Below are 20,184 nucleotides of genomic sequence, written 5' to 3'. Positions count from 1 at the left end.
ATCCCTTGTTGTTAGTTAGTTAGTTATTTGGTTTTTAGGAGCATTAGCAACTAAGTCCATATTGCTCCGGGATATGCGGTGGTCATTCCCTGACCTTACTGCATCCTCCGTATTTGGTGGTGACGGGCTCGAACCCCGGTCTAATCAAGAAGCGTGTGCTACGCACTGCTGCTCCTTCCCACCTGGCTACGGAGGTGCCAGGGGCCCTTGTTGTACTTTTCAATTTAGTAAGTCTGCAAAGTGCTCATGTGGCTTTTCCCAAACCTTCCAACCACTTCCTTAAATCAACTTGTCAAAGGCTGCCACTATTCTGCCAAGCTAGTTACACATTTAACCAAAGAGAGCTAATGGTAAAAATCTGGTTAAAAAATTGGCCCACATGCAGCTCCCTTTTCAGTACACATAAGATGACATGGACAGCCTATTACCACTAAGTTCTCAAACTGTCCTTTTAATACCCTTGCTATTCCAGTCTTTTGGCCTACCATAACAGGTGTATTATCAACAATAAATGCCAGACAGTTTCTTAAAGAATCCCACATAATTTCAGGTTGTTCAGGATGCCCAGTGTTGTATTCTATAGATCTGATGGTTTTCTATAGCAATCAAAAATGACCCATTTTTCAGGGTCATCACACTACTTCTACAATTGTACACACACACACACACCTTTTTTATTATCAAGGATACATTTCTGAACGACGAGCCTGCATTATCAGCACAACTCAGAAGATAATGTTCTATGACAAAAGATGCATATAAACATTCAGCACATATGACATCCACCACTATGAAATTCTGCATCTAATTTTTTTTTTTTTTTTGCAAATATCTGATTACATTGTATTTCCTGTTGCTTGAAATTTAAAAATCATATCTACATATAGTACATAAGCTTACCTTTTCAGATTTGGCAACAAGTGGAAAATAAACTAAAATTTAAAAATGTCATATTTCTTTGGAATCTTATTGAAAGACATTGTTAATCAGGTTTGCACCATACAAGTATTATGAAATGATATCACATTACAGAACAATATCATGTGTTTCTATTTTAAAATATACACTAGTGCCAATTAGTTAACAAAAATAAGCAGAAATTTGCAATTTTTTAATTCCAATTTTAATGTAGTTTTACTAAAAGATGGAGAAAAACTGGAAGAAATCCCATCAACAACTATATTATACGTCGAGAAGGAAATGGGGTTTAAATCAAGTAAAAATGATAGATTCTCAGTCTGAAATCCAGAGATTTGGCAGCTATGGGAAAACATTCAAGCTTAACGGCAACTAAGGCTTCTGGAGTTGATGGCATAAATAAACTCAGTGAATACGGGGAGAGTGGCAAGAGCGCATGGAACAATTAAGATTAATATGAGAAGGCATCACTGGACTCAGAAGAGATTCCTTTGGATTGGAGAAGTGACAATGTATTGCCAATACATAAAAGTGGTTTCTTAAGTGAAGTGGGTAGCTAAGGGCAGGTCAGTAGAATTTCAGTGGTATGAAAACTCATGGAGGCAATGATCAAGAGTGCAATATAGGATCATTTAAATAGAAATGGAATTCAGAATGAAACAGCATCATTTTGTAAAGGGAAAATCATATTTAACCAACCTAGTTAGCTACCTTGACAGAGTCACTCATGAACTAAAGGCAGGAAATAATTTCGACACTGTTTACTTGGATCTAATCAAAGCAGTTGACTCAGTCCTACATGAGAGGCTACTGCATAAGCTGGAACATTACTATTATTACCAAGGTATATCAAGGATTGGCACTGGAACACTGCTATTCTTGATTATCTTAAATGACATCAACAAAGGTATACAGGGTGTAATGTTAAAATTTGCATATGATGTCAAGATCAGTAGAACAGTCCTTCTTCAGAAGGACTTTGACCTCAGAGATGGAGAAGTGGCAGAAAATTGGCAGTTATGTTTCAATACAGCAAAATACAGGGTTTTACATTTGGGGAATAGTAACCCCAAAATAACATACACTTGGTGGGACTGAATTCAAGATGATACAGGAAGAAAGGAAACTGGGAATTATGATATGGTTGGATATGAAGTTTTCCAAGCAGTGAAGGTAAGCAGCAAGGAACATCCATTGGGGCCTATTGATGATTTATTGAACATTTGCTTGTAGCAATACAGAGGTCATAACCATGGTATAAGGCAATTGTGTACACTGTGTTCAAGAATGAATTAAAAAAAAAAAAAAAAAAAAACACAAGCTTCTTTAAAGGTTCCAAAGATGGGCAACATGCATGGTAAGATCAAGCAAATGGACAACAATATGAGGAAAGATTTCAAATGCAGAGTTTGATGACTGCACAACTTAAAGGAGAAAGTAAAATGGCTATTGCTAACTGGAAGGATCATTCCACACTTGATCTTGACATAGTTCAACAAGTTCTGTAGTAACTTAAAAAGCATTTGATGGCTGTTGTTAGTAACAAAATGCAAAAGGAGTATTCAGAAAGAAAATTAGAGGAGGAATAGATACCAATTGAAAAAAAAAAAAAAAAAACAGTTGGCAGATCATAAGGTAAGAGCTTGCTTAGACCAAACATAACCTGAGAAATGCCAAGGGCAACTGCTTAAGTTTCACCAAATTTTTCTATTGAATTTTTCCAAAGATGAGTAACATAAGCCAATACCACAACTGATGGGATCCACACTGATCATGGATCAGATGGAATGTTGAGATAGTTCAAGAGTTGGCAGAAGATGGATTTCTCCATTTCTTTGGAAATAGACTAGAGATGAAGTGATAATTGGAAGGGAGTGATCTGTCACCCTGTCCCTTTTAGGAACTGGATGGATAGAATATAAGGGAATATAAGATAGTATATAAGGGAACAAACAAATCATAAAACAAGGAGATGCCCCTACTGCTCAAAACACAAATTGAAATGAAGGGACTCGGCATATATTAAGTGAGTCAGTCTCGAGAGGCTCTGTAGACACTGTTCTCTGCTCAATATGAGCTGACAGAGCACAGCTATCTAACACCTGGCATTTCTAAGGTTATGTTTGGTCTAAGCAAGCTCCCATCTTATGGTCTGCCAATTTTTCAATTAGTATCTATTCCTCCTATAATTTTCTTGTTGATGCTCCTTTTGCATTTTGTTACTAACAGCAGCTATCAAATGCTTTTTACGCCTATATCACTAAATTTAACAGATTCACATATGAGAACAAACCTGCCTGCTATCCAAAAAACCTTTTTGTAAAAATCAGACAATTTGGGATGTATGCTTATGAAAGAGGAATTAAGATAATTATTTGGAAGAATATACACTGGTGTTCAAAAAAAGTGCATCACCTAGGAATTTTACATTTCTAACCTTCTTTCGTGATGGTATGTTAGATATTTATTAATAGCTAAGGCAAAGCTAAGTAATATTTGACAGGTGCTCTCAAAATATTCCAAAATGAGCATTTGCAACCTTTTATACAACAGTTTTGGTAAACACTACAATTATGGGTGAAATGTTATCAGAAGCCCTCGATTTACTTCAGTTAAATGAAAATAAAATGAAAAGTTCACCAGTTGCAAACTAATATTTAGTTGAACCGCTTCTGGCTCTGATGACAGCAGCACACAGTCAAGGCATTGACCAGATCAATTTCTGAAGATAATCAACTGATAGTTTGTGGTTCCAAACATGAATTATGGCTTCCTGAAGTTCACAAAGGGTCACTGGTTTCGTTCTGGCAACTGCAGATTCCACATGATGCCAACAGTTCTCTATAGGATTCAGGTCCAGGCTGATTCCTGGCGAGCTAAGAGTTGTAATGGACCGTTCTTCCAACCATTTTTTCACCTGTCACACATATAAACACATTAATGTCGAACCTCTAATGCAGAAATGAAGCTAAAGTAATTACAGAAAGTGCCTATTTACACTTTTCGCCTGATTACAAGGAGCAGAGTCGTCCTGAAAGATGCAGTTACTTGGCAGGTTGAAATGGTCTCTAATGGCTGGCAGCAATTTGCCTTCCAATATAGCCAGGTATCCACTAGCATTTATGGAACCTTTTAAAAAATTGCAGGTGATACAAAATGCACCCCCATATCATTTGGGGGTACTACTCTGCGATACAAAATGCACCACGATATCATTTTGCTAGTAGGGAATTTCACCGTAGACACCATACAGGCTGGATAGTATTCTTCTCCACGTCTACGGCAAATTGTTTGTCTCCCACCAGAGCCATGCAGGTTGAATTTTTTCTCACCAGAGAAAAAAAACTGACTTCCACTGCTGGGGGGGGGGGGGGGTTCATTTGACATGCTCCTTACACCAAATTAATTGGGCCTTTTTCATTTTTTGTGTGAGGAGGGGCTTCTTCTTAGGACAATGGGCTACAAGTCCATTTTTGCAGAGGCATCTTCTGACTATTACTGCACTTGCTACCACTCCTGTATGTTCTTCCCATTCTCTTTTCAGCTCAGACGAAGAAGCTTTGCAGTTTTTAAGGCACAAGCGCTCCAAAACACAGTCATGTGCTCGGTTCATTCCTATCAGCAGAAACAGTATTCTTGAGTTTGGAAAGAAATCTACTCACTGTCGATGATTACAAGACACTCTATAAGCAATATGACGGTAGAACATCCTTCTTCATGTAAAGCAACAATGGCACTCATTCATTGTGGCGTCAACTGCACGTAACTTGCCATCCTGACACAAGCAAGGAATGGCAGCAACTCTTGCAGAGCATGCTTATATAGCTGAAAGTAACAGCTAATGCAATCTGTAAGAAATATTGCCATATACTTGTTATTAGGATGACAATTACAATTTTAAGGGGTGATGCACTTTCCTTGAACACCAGTGAAAATTATGAAACTAGGGAGATAATTTTGAATAACTTTTTAATATGCTAGTTTGTCCAACTGTAAATATTACATGTGGTCAACAATGTATGGGCACTGTGTAACAAGAGATGATTTCACTTAATTCTCCAAATGACACATTAGAAGAGTTACAAAGTCAAACAGGTGTTACTGTAATGTAATTGTAGAATTACATTATGTATGCAATTTATAAATTTATTTACTTAGTGTATGCTTATTTCTTTATGTAAAGTAACAGTATATAGTTTTCTTATTCAGACCGTATGAATTTTAAAATTTTTTGCTGGTCATGCAAAAACCCTATAACTAATGTGCACATGAAATTCTAATATTTTGAAAGGTAGCCAACACTAGCATTATAATTTTCATAAAATTAAGCACAGTTACCTTTTTTGACCATTCAAGAATAATTTCTTCTTCAAGAATGTCTGTATCATAGAATGCTTTCAAAATACGAGGTACTCGAGACATCAGATTGTTTGAATATAGCTTAACCAGTTGTTCAAATCCACCAAGAAGATACCGTTGAGCTTTTGGGTTGTCATGGGTAAACTGAAAATAAAAGTTGCAACCTGTAGCTAAGTGCACAATACAAGGATTATTTGTAAAGTTACTGGCCTATTATAAGTATCCTTATTTGAAAATAAAATAAACATGATGATATTAATTTACACAAAAGTAATCCAATTTTTTAGTCCATTGCAGTCCAATTCAAACCAGCCCAAAATCACAAAATTCCCCTTCCAGTCCAGTGTCAGGTCCAGCACACCCATCGGCATTTCCGACTGAGGAATTTATTTTCCAGCTGTACTGGTGCAATTATTGTACTACAATCTATTTACATTATTACATATAAACAATCTGAAAATCTAAATCCATGTGTACTGATGTTTATATTCAATTATTAAGCAGTGCAGTTTTTTTTTTGTTTTAGACCTCTTTTAGTCAGATGTTGTGCTGCTAAAAACTTAAGCATTTCCAATCATGAAATACATTTTCCCACTGTACTGATTCAATTATTGTACTGCAATCCATTTATAATTCATATAAAGAATCCAAAAAACAATTTTTTGCTTATATCCAATTGTTAACAGCAAGAAGTGGGGTTTTTTAAATTCTTATGTCTTTTAAGTTCTAATGTCGCAACAGGCACAACCATTAGCATTTCCAGTTGTGAAATGTTTTTGCAGTGTACTGCCATTTTTTGAAATTCATATAAGCAATCTGAAACACTAAATCAATGTTTATATTCAACAGCTAACAGCAGGTAGTGTGTGATGTTTTTTCATGCTGTTTTATGTATTAATTCATGTAAACTTGAAAATAAATTTTTGAACATCACATTTCAAACAGTCATGTTTCGTTGATAGAGCTGGACTGCAAAAGCACCCCAAGAGATGATGTTCAGTTCGACAGTAACATTGTTCTTTATGTCCTTTCGGTTTGGGTTTTTTTTTTTTTTTTTTTTTTTAGGAGCATTAGCAACTAAGGCCATACATACTGCTCCGGGGATATGCGGTGGTCATTCCCTGACCTTTCCGCACCCTACGTATTTGATGATCACAGGCTTGAACCCCAGTCTAATCAAGAAGCGTGTGCTACGCACTGCTGCTCCTGCCCACCTGGCTAAGGAGGCACCCTCTAAAAAACAGTGGATATTACATCTGGAGCATGGAGAATGTGATTATAATAATAAAATACTGGTAATACAGAATAAAGAATCTACTGGACTGAATACAATGTATGATAACATTTGTTTAGACTAAATGATACTGTCCAGCAACAGAAGAAACACCAAAAGTGATAACCTCCATGTCCTAAAGGTGCTGGCTTTGTACTGTACGTATTAATTTGACGATTTGTAGTTACAACATGTTTTTATTTTGATAAAATGTGTTAATAATTATTAACATTCTAAGAGAAATGCTTAATAAACAGATTCTTTTAGTGATTCTTTCAAAACACCCATACAGTGACAGGAGGTCACAATGGGAACTTTGAAATTATAACTTTCTTAATGTAGATTTAATGTGATGTGCCCCGAGGAATCCTGTGCTTCTCAATATCTCAATACGTGGTGCAGCAACTGTAGCTGATTTTTGTAACTAACACATTTATTAGAGTGGAATCAATTTTTACATGATGGAACTTTTAGGGAAAGCAGCATGAGAAATCTTGTATAGAGTAATTCAGAATTCTCATGTTAAACTGTATTATGTTTTGCTGCATTTAATTTAATTTACATTTCTTTATTAATTTTTTAAAACTTGGAGAGCACAAAATACCCACTTTATTTTTATATATGGACTGAATACAACATATGATAACATTTGTTCAGTGTGGCATATGTACAACTAAGCCCTTTTGAACTTTACAGAAGTTTTTGACACCATCTTTTCAGACTACAGTTCAACTATTACCAGTTCATTCAAGTATGGTTAAAACTGAGAAGACATGAAAATTAGACCAAAGGGATTAATAATAATTTCATTGAAAAAAAGAAAAATATACATTTCTTATTTTGCTGTGTATTTCATTTTAAGCAGTATCCAGAAAATTCACCAAAAACACAGTTCACTGATAAATAAATTAGAATAAGTATCAGTGATAATTTACTCTAGAGCCTGTTATATATAATTCACAGAGAAGGAGACAAAAATTTTTTTATTGAAATATATAAAAATTATATAAATATTCGTCACATTCACTGGTGGCAATACATTGCTATCACACAATATTTCAAAGTTATTTTCAACGTATATTGGAGGAATGAAAGCTAAAGCCGACAACATTTTAAGGTGTAATGTAAAAATCAGCATCAGTACTAAATTTTTGCTTTAATCCATTTTGCTGAACATACCGATATATATATAGATTGGCAAAGTGGGTGGGGGGGAAGAGGGAGAGAAGAACCTTATGTTTTACCATTCGCAATTCAGTTTTTTACAGCATTTATAAATCCTGTCTCAAATTCAGTCATTGTTTCTGGTGATGCAGATGGAATTAATTTTCTTAATTCTTGTAACATCCAAACATGTTTTCATATTTGTCAGGTAATAATGCAAATAATAAAGGAATAACATCATTATCTTTTAAACTATGAAACATGTAGAGAAAAGAAAAGAGGGGGAACAGTTTTAAACGTACCATCTGCACACCAGTGCTGGGACTGTGCTAATAACTGAAGGTTTGTTGTGTCAAATATACTAAAATATGACCAACTTTGGGACCAGATCAAATAGTTTTAGCAGTTCTTAATAATAAAAATTCTATAAAACTGCAGACTGTATTGAAAGACTTGCCCTTTAAAACCTTGTACAGGCAGTTCCAGCTCTATGAGTTCCCGGGTTTACAAGTTATTTTTTTTCAAATAACTGAGGACTGGGCCGGTCGGGCTGGGGTCCGAAGCGGGTATGGCACTACACCGGGACTGGGTGAAACTGTCCAGTGATGAACCAGTTGAAAGTATCAACAAAATCAAAAATGTGAACATTAATTGCAATAACTGTAATAAACAAATGATAAACATTCATAAATACAGCATTTCAACAATGTGTGCAGCTATACAATACAGTACTACAGCAGAGATCATACAAAATGAAACAGAAGCAGTCGTTAATATTGCTAACTAATTGCAGCTTGAGGTTTCTACAACTGACACTGATCTGCTTCAAGCTCACAAATGAAGACCTCCATGAAATGGCAAAATGTGAAGCAGCTAAGGAAAAAGAAGGTTTAATAGCTGAAATTCCTGTTCATTCCTTCACCCTCAAGGGGCTTGATGAAGCTTTCCAACACATAGAAAAGCTATCGAGTCACAAGGTTCAAATTTCGAGCACACCAGAAAAGGTGCTACAGATTTAAAAAATGCTTATGTATGCCAATTTTTTTATGGAACAGAGAAGACTGCCCTGGAAACAAATAACTCTTGAAGCACTTCTGAAGAAGATGACAACAACTCCTTGTGCTTCGGCCAAACCAACTAGTGCCAAGCCAACAATGAGTGATGAACCATCAACAAGTGTGCATTTAGAGATGATGAAGAATAAGCATCCTTAAACATTTGTATGACATAAATAATTTCTTTATTAGTATAATTTGCTTGATTTTAAAGGCTGTTTTCATTTCTTCGGACAAAAAAAAAAAAATTGTTTAAGCAAAAACTACTGTTTTGTTGATCTTTATTTAACATTACTATGATCAAATTTCAGTGTTCAGAACATGACCTATTTTTAACATAGCATCTACGGAAAATAAATTCCTGCTTTATGAGTGCACGCTAGGAACGAATTAACTTGTAAAGTCGGGAACCACCTGTATTTTGAACGTGAATAATTTTATATAATAATTATCTATTTCAATAAAATTTATTTTCCTGTCTTCTCGATGAATTGTATATAACAGGCCCTAGAGTAAAAATAAATATTATTACTGTGTTACTCATTCTAATTTATTTATGGGTGAACTGTTTTATCAATATATTGCATTTTCGGCAAATTTTCCTAGATCTGTTTTAAGCATATATATTCCTTTTGCTTTTTGTAAAATATTTTCTTCATATTACACTGCACAAAAAAAATTAACGTATAACAGCACTCTTGAATCAGTGTTTTTAACATTCATTTAAGTTTCTTCCTTGCATCCATTGTCAATGCAGCTTGGTGAATATAAAAAACAAGGATACACAACAGAGAAAGATTCAGTTGTTTAGGGAGAACAGATCACTAAATGATATGATCTTTTCTGGCACTTTAATAATTTCAAATGCATGGCGGCTTTGCCTGTTTGGGTGATGCTATATTAAAAATACTGTATTAATAGTCCCCAAGGGTGTACCCATAACTAAGTATAATACATCTAGAAGTGTGTTCATGGGCCAATTTGCATGTTGTCCACATTGAAAAACCTGGAATAACTCATAAGAAAAACCCTACACCCTCTGCTTGAGATCAACTAATTACAACCTTGAAAGAAGAGGACTTTAAAAATTCCTAAAGCTGTCAACAAAAATTAAATCCAGACCTCTCCAAGTGAGTGACAAGATGCCACTGTATCATGCCGACCAGAGTGCCACATGATGCTATGTGATTAAAAAACATTAGCAATTTAGGCAGAACTGTGGACAGTGATACTCATCTTTAAGTTGAGCACACAAGGCCCTGCGTTTGCACTGAGTATTCAGAGTGGGTCTTGAGTAGGAGCAGAATGATGCCCACCATCAAAAATCAAATGCAGTAAAGCATACAAATTTTATTTGAGGATAAATGCTACTCACCTACAAAAAAAATTACATTATGATTTGGTTTCTAGAATAGTTTGACTTGGGAATTCCAAAATGCATTGTTTTCTGTTATCCTAGATAAAAATTATTAATGTATAACAGGAATGTAAAAATTCCAATGAAATATATCTGAGGTATCAAAATGCAAATTTATTGAAAGTTATGGCATTTTCTTCAATGTTCATTCAAATAAAACTTACTCGTAGAAAGAGAATTCTATAAATTTTCAACTGGTGAATAATGTTTTCATTTAACAGGAGTTCACAGAGTACAAGTGGAGCTTTATCTTTGATATCCAATCTCTCTGCCTCACCAACAATTTCCTTTTGAGAGTTATCCAGGGTGTTTGATTCTTTATGCTTCTATAACAAAAATAAATAAAAAATTTATAATAGCTGTATAATTAATAAAATCATATGTATTCAAAAACAAACAAAAAATGTGTATACACACAGGACATCAGTTGCTTTGTCGTCTATGGTGCTGAGCAAAATGCCTGGCAGTGCCAGGCATTTTGCTCAGCACCATAGAAATTACAGAAAAAAGGGATGTAGAATCTAAAACTACATTACTTGCACTCTCACCAGGATTTTTTCAGACCAAATCTGGATGATGTTAGTGAAGAGCATAAGGAGAAATTCCACCATGACATATAGTCAATGGAGAAGATGTACCAAGGGAGGTGGGAAGACGCTATGATAAGCAACTATATCTGATTCTTGGTTTGGGATGATTATTGCAACCACAAAAAGACAGCAGTTGAAATGTACATTTTTAAAGTTTATTTATTTTTTAAACACAAAGGTGGTCTCTCCTTTTCAATTTGCAATTTTTTTACACTTATTGTTTACTTGGGACAAAGAATAATATTTCTTTGTCCCAAGTAAACAATAATATTTCTTTTCTTTCATTTGTGAGCAAACTACTGATGCCAATCAAACCCTAAGGTCTTATTCAGAACCGACATACCCAAAAAAGAAATACCAACAAAATGAAGATATACAGAACCTTTCTGAAACTTTGTTACACGGGATAATAAAGGTAATCCACATTTGTTTTGCAGTCTGCTATTTGATATCTGCTAATATAATTCATCTAAATAATCACTAAAATTTGTTCAAACCTATATCTCATTGTGGCAACAGTTTCTTAATTCTTGCAGTAGAGATATTGTCAAGTTGTAATAAAAAGTGTATGATAATTTAAACGTGTCATTAGTACAAAGAGGCAAGAATTATGATGCTTGATCAAAAACCATGAATTGGGGGATGGTGTAGTCTAGGGCTTCATTCCCATAGCTCAGTAACAGTTCTTTAAACTAACTTAGTTGTCTCTCTAATTGAAACATGAGCACCCACATGGCATTGATTTGACTTAATATTTGTTTTCATACTTTTTTAAAAATTGAAATGGTTTTTATTAAGTAAGCTAAATAAGAATCAGACACATACACTATGCTCTCCACAACATAACAGCATGAATTTTCACTAGACCACAGAGTAGTATTCTGTGGTCTAGTGAAAGACAAGATACTAGATTGTTGTTGTTGTTATTTGGTTTTTAGGAGCATTAGCAACTAAGGCCATATTGCTCCGGGATATGCGGTGGTCATTCCCTGACCTTTCCGCATCCTCCGTATTTGGTGGTGATGGGCTTGAACCCCGGTCTAATCAAGAAGCGTGTGCTATGCACTGCTGCTCCTTCCCACCTGGCTACGGAGGCACCTGACAAGAGTGGTCATGTGGGTCAACGGATTTGTAATAAGCGTATGCAGTGGGGTGCATAATAATAATAATAATAATAACAACATATAGATTTTGACTAATCTATTTTTTTATATATGTACAAAATTCGACGTGATCGACCGAAATTAAAGCCGTGATCAACTTGTTGGCCACCCTGGTATACATCATTATACTAAAATAAGGCTGCATGTAAATCATTAGATTTCGGGACGCTCCCCCTGACTGGAGCAGCTCTAATGTTTGCTCAGTCCACAAATGAGGTGCGAAATACGCGAGAAGAAACTACAAACTAGTCAGTTCGACGTATATTGGTGGGTAGGGCCGTGGAGTGTCTGATTAAGGATACAATCCAGAACTATCTCGATAGGAATGGTATCCTTAAGTATGATTGATATCATTTGTCCCAATCTAATGGCCCTGAGCATTAAATTTCCAGTGCAATACAAAATCATGTGACATGACAAACAGCCCATTCTTTGAGTTTTCTCTTTAAATCTTTATTTCATAGAAAGCTCTTCAAAGTCATTCCCTTGGACTGACTAAGTGCCAATGTATTGCCAATACACAAAGGTAGTTTTAAGAGTAGAGTAACTATTTACCAGTCAGTGTGACTTCAGTAATATCGAAAATCATGGAAGTAATGATCAAGAATGCAGCATAGAATCATTTAGATAGAAATGAAATTTAAAGTTCCATAAAACAAAAATCAAGTTTAACCAACCTGGTTAGCTATTTTGACTTAGGAGTGGGGGGGGGGGGGAGAAGTAAAAAAAAAAAAAAAAAAGAGGAAATTGTGATAGGAAATCATATTGTTGTTATTGTTATTTGGGTTTTAGGAGCATTAGCAACTAAGGCTATATTGCTCTGGGAATATCGATGGCCATTCTGACCTTTCTGCATCCTCCGTATTTGGTGGTGACGAGCTCGAACCCCAGTCTAATCAAGAAGCATGTGCTACACACTGCTGCTCCTTCCCACCTGGCTACAGAGCACCAAGGAAATCATAAGACTGCACTTGGAATATGTATCCAAGTATGGCAATTGCACCTAAAAGAAGACAGTGAGCTTCTTTAAAAGATACAAAGATGGATACACCTGGCGATATTGCCAAAAGGACAACAATATGAGAAAATATTTTGAATATACAGGTTACAGAGCTTTGTAACTAGGTACCATAAAGGAGGTTTAATTGATGAGTATAAGAGATACAAAACAGAGCACCCAGTTACCTACCAGCAAGAAAAGAGAATAACATTACCAATGGATCCGAGTCACCTTTATATGCACATTCTATAAAAAAACAAGATGCTCAACCGAGGCAAACATAAATAACAACTGCCCATGATGAATCCATGGCTAGCAGTGCTCAAGAATTACTCGAGGTGACCCAAAAAAAAAAAAAAAAAAAATGGTGTAGAACAAAAAACACCAAATGGAAACAGAAGACACATTCCAACTATATGAATCACTTGAAATTATTGCGGAACACTAACACTAAACATTGGCAAGTATGTATTATGTAATGCATGTGTTATCAAGCTGTAGTACATCCTAAAGCCGACTATGAAATGATTTTTGCAGATGAAGCCAACAGCATAATGTAGGAATTGAAGGTCATTCTTACACATGCAGGTAACAAAACTTCTTAACTGTATGGTAGACACTGCTCCTAAAATTTGTACAAGGAAGGTAGAACAGAGGAGAATATGAATGAAGACTAATAAAACTTTACATGAGATCTACAGATAGATAGAGCTTAGGGGGAGAACTGTACATTATGTCTGATATATCATGCCCTCGACAGTAGACATGAGGGGATTTTAAATTAAAAAGGGCAAGCTGCATAACACCTTACGCTGGCAAATTAATATAGGAGTAAGGGCTTACCCGTGAACACCAATTGGCCACTGTTTTCTGGATTTTATGGAGAGCCATATATCACAGAAGTTTCCCAGTTCTGATTTACCAGCCATACAAGGAAGCTGACATAGAATGATTGGTTGTGATGTGCCTTTCAAGTTTGTTTCATATTTACTGGAATCTAAGGTGCAGCAGAAAAGCTAATGCCTGGTGCTAGTAAGGAAAATTTCAGGCATGGAAGGAGTGAGGGGAAGGGAGAATGGCAGAATGGGAGGCTGCAGAGACTGGAGGTCTGAGGAATCTTTGGCCTACACCTTAGGTTGGGAAAGTGAGCAATCTAGTCAGAAGTGTGTGGTAAATCTGCTAATGATGCTACTGATGTTCGAGCCTAGGCTGTGCTGGAAGGATCTCACGGCCGAAGAGACTCGGGGGCACATGGCTCTCACAGATGTTATGAAAAGCAACTGTGTGATCTCTGAAAATAAGTGGGAAGAGAAATTATCAAATGTGAAAAGGCATAAGGATATGATGGGATAAGAGGTGATGATTTGGTTTTATTTATTTTTTTCATTTTACGGCTGATGCTAATTAAGCTTGGGTTTTTGTTTTTTTGCATTTCTTTTTTATTATTAATACTAAAATCTTTTTAGCATTTAGCAGTTCCATTTTCAGATCTGCCATTCATGGCTGTCTTCAGGAGAGAAGACCCTGTGATTGGAAAGAGCCTGCTGTACTGGTTGAAACAAAGCTAATTAACTACCCAGCTTGTGAAAACTTGGATGCCTTCAATAACTAAACCATGACAAAATTCATTGTGATGTTTGCCCCTTTATGTGCACATTTTTTGGTAACAATGGGAAAATGACATTCCTCCATTTACAAATTTTGAGTTTTAAAAAAAAGGGTTAAATTTTAAAACAAACTATACTGCTAGGAATAAACATTCTCTCCTCACTTTTGGATATAAATAATAAATTTTCTGTACATAATCTGTGATGAATACAAAAAGGGTCAGAGAAGCTTGCAAGATAGATTGTGAGAATTACCAGACTATCTAATTTTCTCTAAACTAAGCATATTATTATGGAAATTATTATGTAAGGGTTGGTGCCGGCTTGTACAGTTTATAAGTCACACAGAAAGATAGTAACGCTTATGCTTTAAAGTTCACTGCATGATGCAAATCTCATATCTGAGCCATCTCTTACAAACTCTATAAAAGTCATTCAATTTCTACTGAATGTCTTTTGTATAGATATTTCCACAGACACTTCTCTTCTTTTGAACTGGTATTTGTAATTCTACCTTTCTTCCACTAAACTAGCCTGAATACATATACTAGTCTGAACATCCATTCATTGTTCAAATTGAAAGTAACCGAACTAATTTTTACCCACTCTTCATTTCTCTCTTCTACTGAAGATAACAATCTACAAAAATTAAAAAAATTTGAATAAAAAAATCAAATGAATCTTTTTCTATCAATGATGTTAAGGTGTGTTTGTTAATAATGTTAATGACTGTTCATTAATGATCATCATGAGGAATGTCTGGGCAGTTAAAAAAAAAAAAAAAACCGCTAAAACTTTTGAAACACATTATGATTTTTAAACATACCTTTACAAATTTATAGAACATATCCAGTCTTTCCTGAACAGATTTCTCCAAATCATCATTTAACATTAAACCTTTTGCACCAGTAGAAAGAGCTTCCATTCTTTTTGCTACAGCATCAGCACCAGTATCTTCACACCAATCTCCATCGTCATCGTTGTCATTTCTAGTATCCTAAAACAATGGAAAAAATTTAATTAAATTTTATTATAGGATTAACATTATTTATATAACCTGTTAAGTTTCAAAGAAAAACAGACAGCAAGAGAACAAACAACTTCTTTATTACTGTAATCCTACATGGTGCAACTTGAATTTTATTGCACTTTTGAACCTTTTTTTTTTATTGGTGCCATTCCTTACAAACTCTCTCTCTCCCACAGACATTCAGTTTCTGTTACATGTTGTGTGTGTGTGTGTGTGTGTGTGTGTTAGTAAAGAACACAGGTTCTTTACTAAAAGGAAGGGCTTTACAATCCCAGCTAACCCAGTACTTTTAATAACTTTTTATCTTTATACTTTTTCTATTTCTGCTTTTTCCCCATTCGTAAAGCTATTACTGCAATATGAGGGTGATACGAACGTTCCTGCTATCCTTAATCTCTCGCTATCTTCGCCATTATTTAGCTACACTTTTATCCCTTCCTTAGCCTTATAACCATTTGCTTACACTAATTTCTATTTACATATTCTACCTAAATTCTATTTACCAAACCAATTTCTAAATTTTATTCTCCTTTAATTTGTTCTAAATTTTTTTTTTTTTTTCCTTGCATCTTGGCTACACTGTAAACACCAAGTTTTTAATTTTATTTCTACATCAATTCACCTTAATTTATTTTATTACATAACATACATAAGTATAGAAATGTAGTCCTTGATACATGATCAGGTTTAGTTCCCTGATGAAATACCTGATTATGTATCAATATTTACTTTTGCTAACAACATCAGATTTGATCGCAATATTCACTCTACCCCCATTTTTTCAACTTACTGCCAAATATGCCCACCCATATCTGATGCTGGCTACTATTCATTTTATTAATTTAATCATTTAACTTAATTTTTTTTACTTTAAAGGTCCTTCCTCTCTAACTGAATTTGATTCAGCCTATAATTTTGTTTAATTCGTTACAACATAGGATATTCACACTCTTTTTGTTTCACACCTAGAATATCTCCTATTTCTGCTATCCTTTTCCTATTAGCTCTTGGCATTTTGTGCAATTTACACCTCCATCTTCACACTTATCTGACTTATTAATTCCACCTTGCATATATAAACTTTTGCATCCTATGCTGCTGCTTTGCATGCTCAGGTGCATTTGTCATATCCTACTTATTGTTTTATTTTTTACTGTGGTATTTACTAGTGAATAACACTCAAAATTATTCTAACATGACCATTATTTTTCAACTAAGTTGCAAGTTTATATAATTTATATATAAATTTGTGCAGGAACCGCTGTGAATCCTACTGCAAGTGATTTATCATAAATAAGTAGGATAAATCATTTTAAAAACTCTTTACAAGAAGTCTTTACTAAATACTGAATGTAATTTTTTAATTGATTTCATATGACATCTAGTAAATCACTTTCTCAGAATAAAATTTAAATAAATGGTTTTGAAATTTGAGCTTGCTTCTTATTCATGTGTTTGTGCTTCATAGATCTAATCAATGCAAGGTAGATATTAATATAGGTAAATTGAGGGGGGGGGGGGGGGAGAATTAACGTGGCCTGCAAATACACACCAATTCTGCCCCTCAGTGGTTTGAAGTTGAACAGCCCTGCTTTAGGAGAACCTTAATAATATTTGATAACAGATTAACCAAGTTAAATGCCATTATACTGTGTACAGGAAATTGAAGCAACTGCAAAAGTTGAGTTTGTAATGTGCTATTGTTATCTATGTTTAAGCAATTAACACAAAAGAAGAGGGGAAAAAAAACTTACAAGCAAAAGTCAGTACTCACTTTGGGAAGCACAGAATCCTGCTATGACAGTTAACAATATCCCCAAAGTTGATTTGTAGCTACTCCCAAAATCAGTACTTGCTTTTGAGTTTGTGAACATAATTTTCTTGCATTCCAGGATGCAAGCTGAGGCTATCATAGCAGTATTCTGTGTTGTTGTGTTTCACAAAGTCAGAGAGAGAGAGTGCATTGGCTCTTTCATGAACATAGCTAGCAGTAGCACCTCACATATTGATATAACTGAGAATGAGTCAGAATTACATATAAACACTTTAAATAGTCATTCTATAGATAGAATGACCAATCCGAATAAAAGTTTTTAATTTTAAAGCAAAAATAAACAATTAAGTTCTGAATTAAGTTTTCAATAGGATGCATATTAACAGGTGACTCACTGCATAGGAAAAGCAATCAATAAATATTTGAAGAAAGGGAATGCATTATGAAATACTGGAAGAAAGAACATTACAGCAGTTCAGTTATATGGGACTGTCAATACGCAGCAAATGCACCTAACAATAACATGTCTCCAAGAAGTCTGAATAATGTGCAACTATTCATGACATTAATACAGTTAAGGGAGGAGAAGAACATCAAGAAGTACCAAAAGCATCCAAGCCATTTGAAGTGAATACAACCACTTGCCAAAAGAATCAACAAGACAGTCTCCTGAAAACTGCATTTCAGCTGATTTGAGTATTATGAAAATGGGGTCTTTAACCTACCAGTAACCAAGTACAGATGGCTCTCTTCTCTTGTGGGGTATCTAATGAGGCGAGGATTATCATAGGCTCAGTAAACATAGTTGTGACAATTCATATAACCATGTAATTCAAACATTTTATACCTTGACTACTGTATGCAATTCAGGTAGCCCATCCAGTTCATCATGTGAATGGTACTGCCAGAAGAACAGCAAAGCCAGTGATTTTCTGGACGTAATCATATGGCCAGATGAAGAAGCAATGCTCAAATTAAGTAGTTACATGAATTGTCACAAATGTGTTTACTGAGTCAGTGACAATTCTCAGTTTGATTACTGGCAGATTAACATCTTTCTGTAGAGAGGTGAGGATTAAATGATCTTGCAGCAATTATACATTTACTGAGCAATTGTTTAAAATTGTTAATGAATGCAGTTTCTCAAAATAAGAAATGTGTCTCTGTATACACTGGTATACTTTCAACTTGGTAGTGAATTTCTAGAATGATGGATAAGTAACGGGGGAATGATTTCGAATACCCTCAAAATAAGGTTATGAGAAAAGGAGGATAGTTCCTGTTGCACAACAATGTTAGGCTATATTCTGCACTAATTATCAAGTTTTTAGCAGAGTAGTTGTTGTTATTTGGTTTTTAGGAGCATTAGCAACTAAGGCCATATTGCTCCGGGGATATGCGGCGGTCATCACCTGACCTTTCCGCATCCTCCGTGTTTGGTGGTCACGGGCTCGAACCCCGGTATAATCAAGAAGCATGTGCTACGCACTGCTGCTCCTGCCCACCTGGCTACAGAGGTGCCTAGCACAGTAGGATTGTGGAGATAAATGATTTTTTTCCAATTTATCTGCACAGGCTACTATTATTTGTTCCTTAAACTAAAATCGAATTTTGTCCTCTACATTGGCAAATATAAATTTTTGCCAATGTAGAGGACAATGAAAGAAACGTGACAAAGGAATTGGTGACAGTCAGTTCAGATACATTTAAAAAAAAACGTTTCTGTCAGTGGTCTTGTAAAGTGTATAGATGATCACATAAAGGTGATCACTTTGAAAAATAAAATTTTTAAAATTCTAACATCTGATTTTCTTTAAATTGATTTAGCCCGTTGCTGAGAAACTTTATCACTAAGTTCAAAAACTGCTCCCCCCCCTGAATTCAAGTAATCCTTGAATTCAGGGGGGGGGGGGAGTACTTGGATTACTTGAACTGAATTCAAGTAATCCTTTTGACACACCAACACAACACAGTAATGGCTATAAATAGTCAATGCTCCAAACAGATTAGTGTTATGAGTGAAGTAACACAGGGCTCTTACCCTTGTTTCCAATTTTTATAAATTATGCATACTTCCCCACTTTCAGGAATCAAAAATCAGAAGATTAAGACATGGCTTTAGCTGAAACATTTCTGCAACTGTGTTTCAGCATTTCCCAAATGTTCCAGAATGTCATACAATAAATTATGCATATTGCCATGAAATGCAATAATGAATTGCTGATGATGTTAAGGTGAATAGGATTAACAACTGGAACCAACAAATATTGGCACAAGACTACTGTTGATGAAATACAGGGTTTATTTCATACATATACATGTGTGTAAGTTGAAAACTAGTCATGTGAGGGATCTGCTTGAATTATGCAAGTTTCAAAAAGGTTTGGGCAAACTTAATGATGGGGGGATGATATTCTCTCTTTCTAGGATGCAAGAAAAGGGAATTCTAAGGAAAGATAATTTTAGACTGGATGGGGGGGGGGGGACTGGGAAAAAAGCCTTTTCACATCCAGTGTGAACTATTGGAAAACAAGTTGCTACCTAGTCTTGTAGAGCAATACCGACCTAAAGAAACATTTAAATTCTTTGTATTTTCTTTTTTTGTCCATTGTTACTATAAAATAAGCTTTTCTCAATTGACTACTTCTGTTTGATCATTTTAATACTAATACTTTTCTTAAAATCTTAACCAAATATTCTTTTATTAATATGGTTTAGTAAACAAATGAAAGACTTGATTCTGTTAGAGAATTTAAAAGAAATTGTAAACAAAATTCCTATATATTAAAAAAAAAACTAAAATGAAAAAAAGGCTTTAAGACTTCTATACTACA

At 35.0% G+C, this 20,184-nt stretch overlaps 1 protein-coding gene across 4 annotated transcripts in view; it reads right to left on the bottom strand.

The window, feature by feature from the left end:
* The window catches only part of LOC150088568 (eukaryotic translation initiation factor 5-like), a 164,422-nt gene that overhangs the window by 18,528 nt on the left and 125,710 nt on the right, over positions 1 to 20,184 (bottom strand). For 3 of the 4 annotated variants that reach the window (XM_090369566.1, XM_090369568.1, XM_090369567.1), the window contains 3 exons: positions 15,373 to 15,543; positions 10,351 to 10,512; positions 5,257 to 5,421 (listed from right to left, as the gene is read on the bottom strand). In XM_090369566.1, the coding sequence (XP_090225692.1) occupies positions 5,257 to 5,421; positions 10,351 to 10,512; positions 15,373 to 15,543 (498 nt within the window). The remainder of the gene's footprint in view (positions 1 to 5,256; positions 5,422 to 10,350; positions 10,513 to 15,372; positions 15,544 to 20,184) is intronic. The other variant, XM_090369569.1, reaches the window with a different exon arrangement.

Source organism: Mastigoproctus giganteus, chromosome 3 (genome assembly GCF_048544385.1).
Source record: "Mastigoproctus giganteus isolate SK-2022 chromosome 3, ASM4854438v1, whole genome shotgun sequence".
NCBI lineage: Eukaryota > Metazoa > Arthropoda > Arachnida > Uropygi > Thelyphonidae > Mastigoproctus > Mastigoproctus giganteus.
Note: the sequence above shows the minus strand (reverse complement) of the source record. Positions and strands in the feature narration are given on the sequence as shown.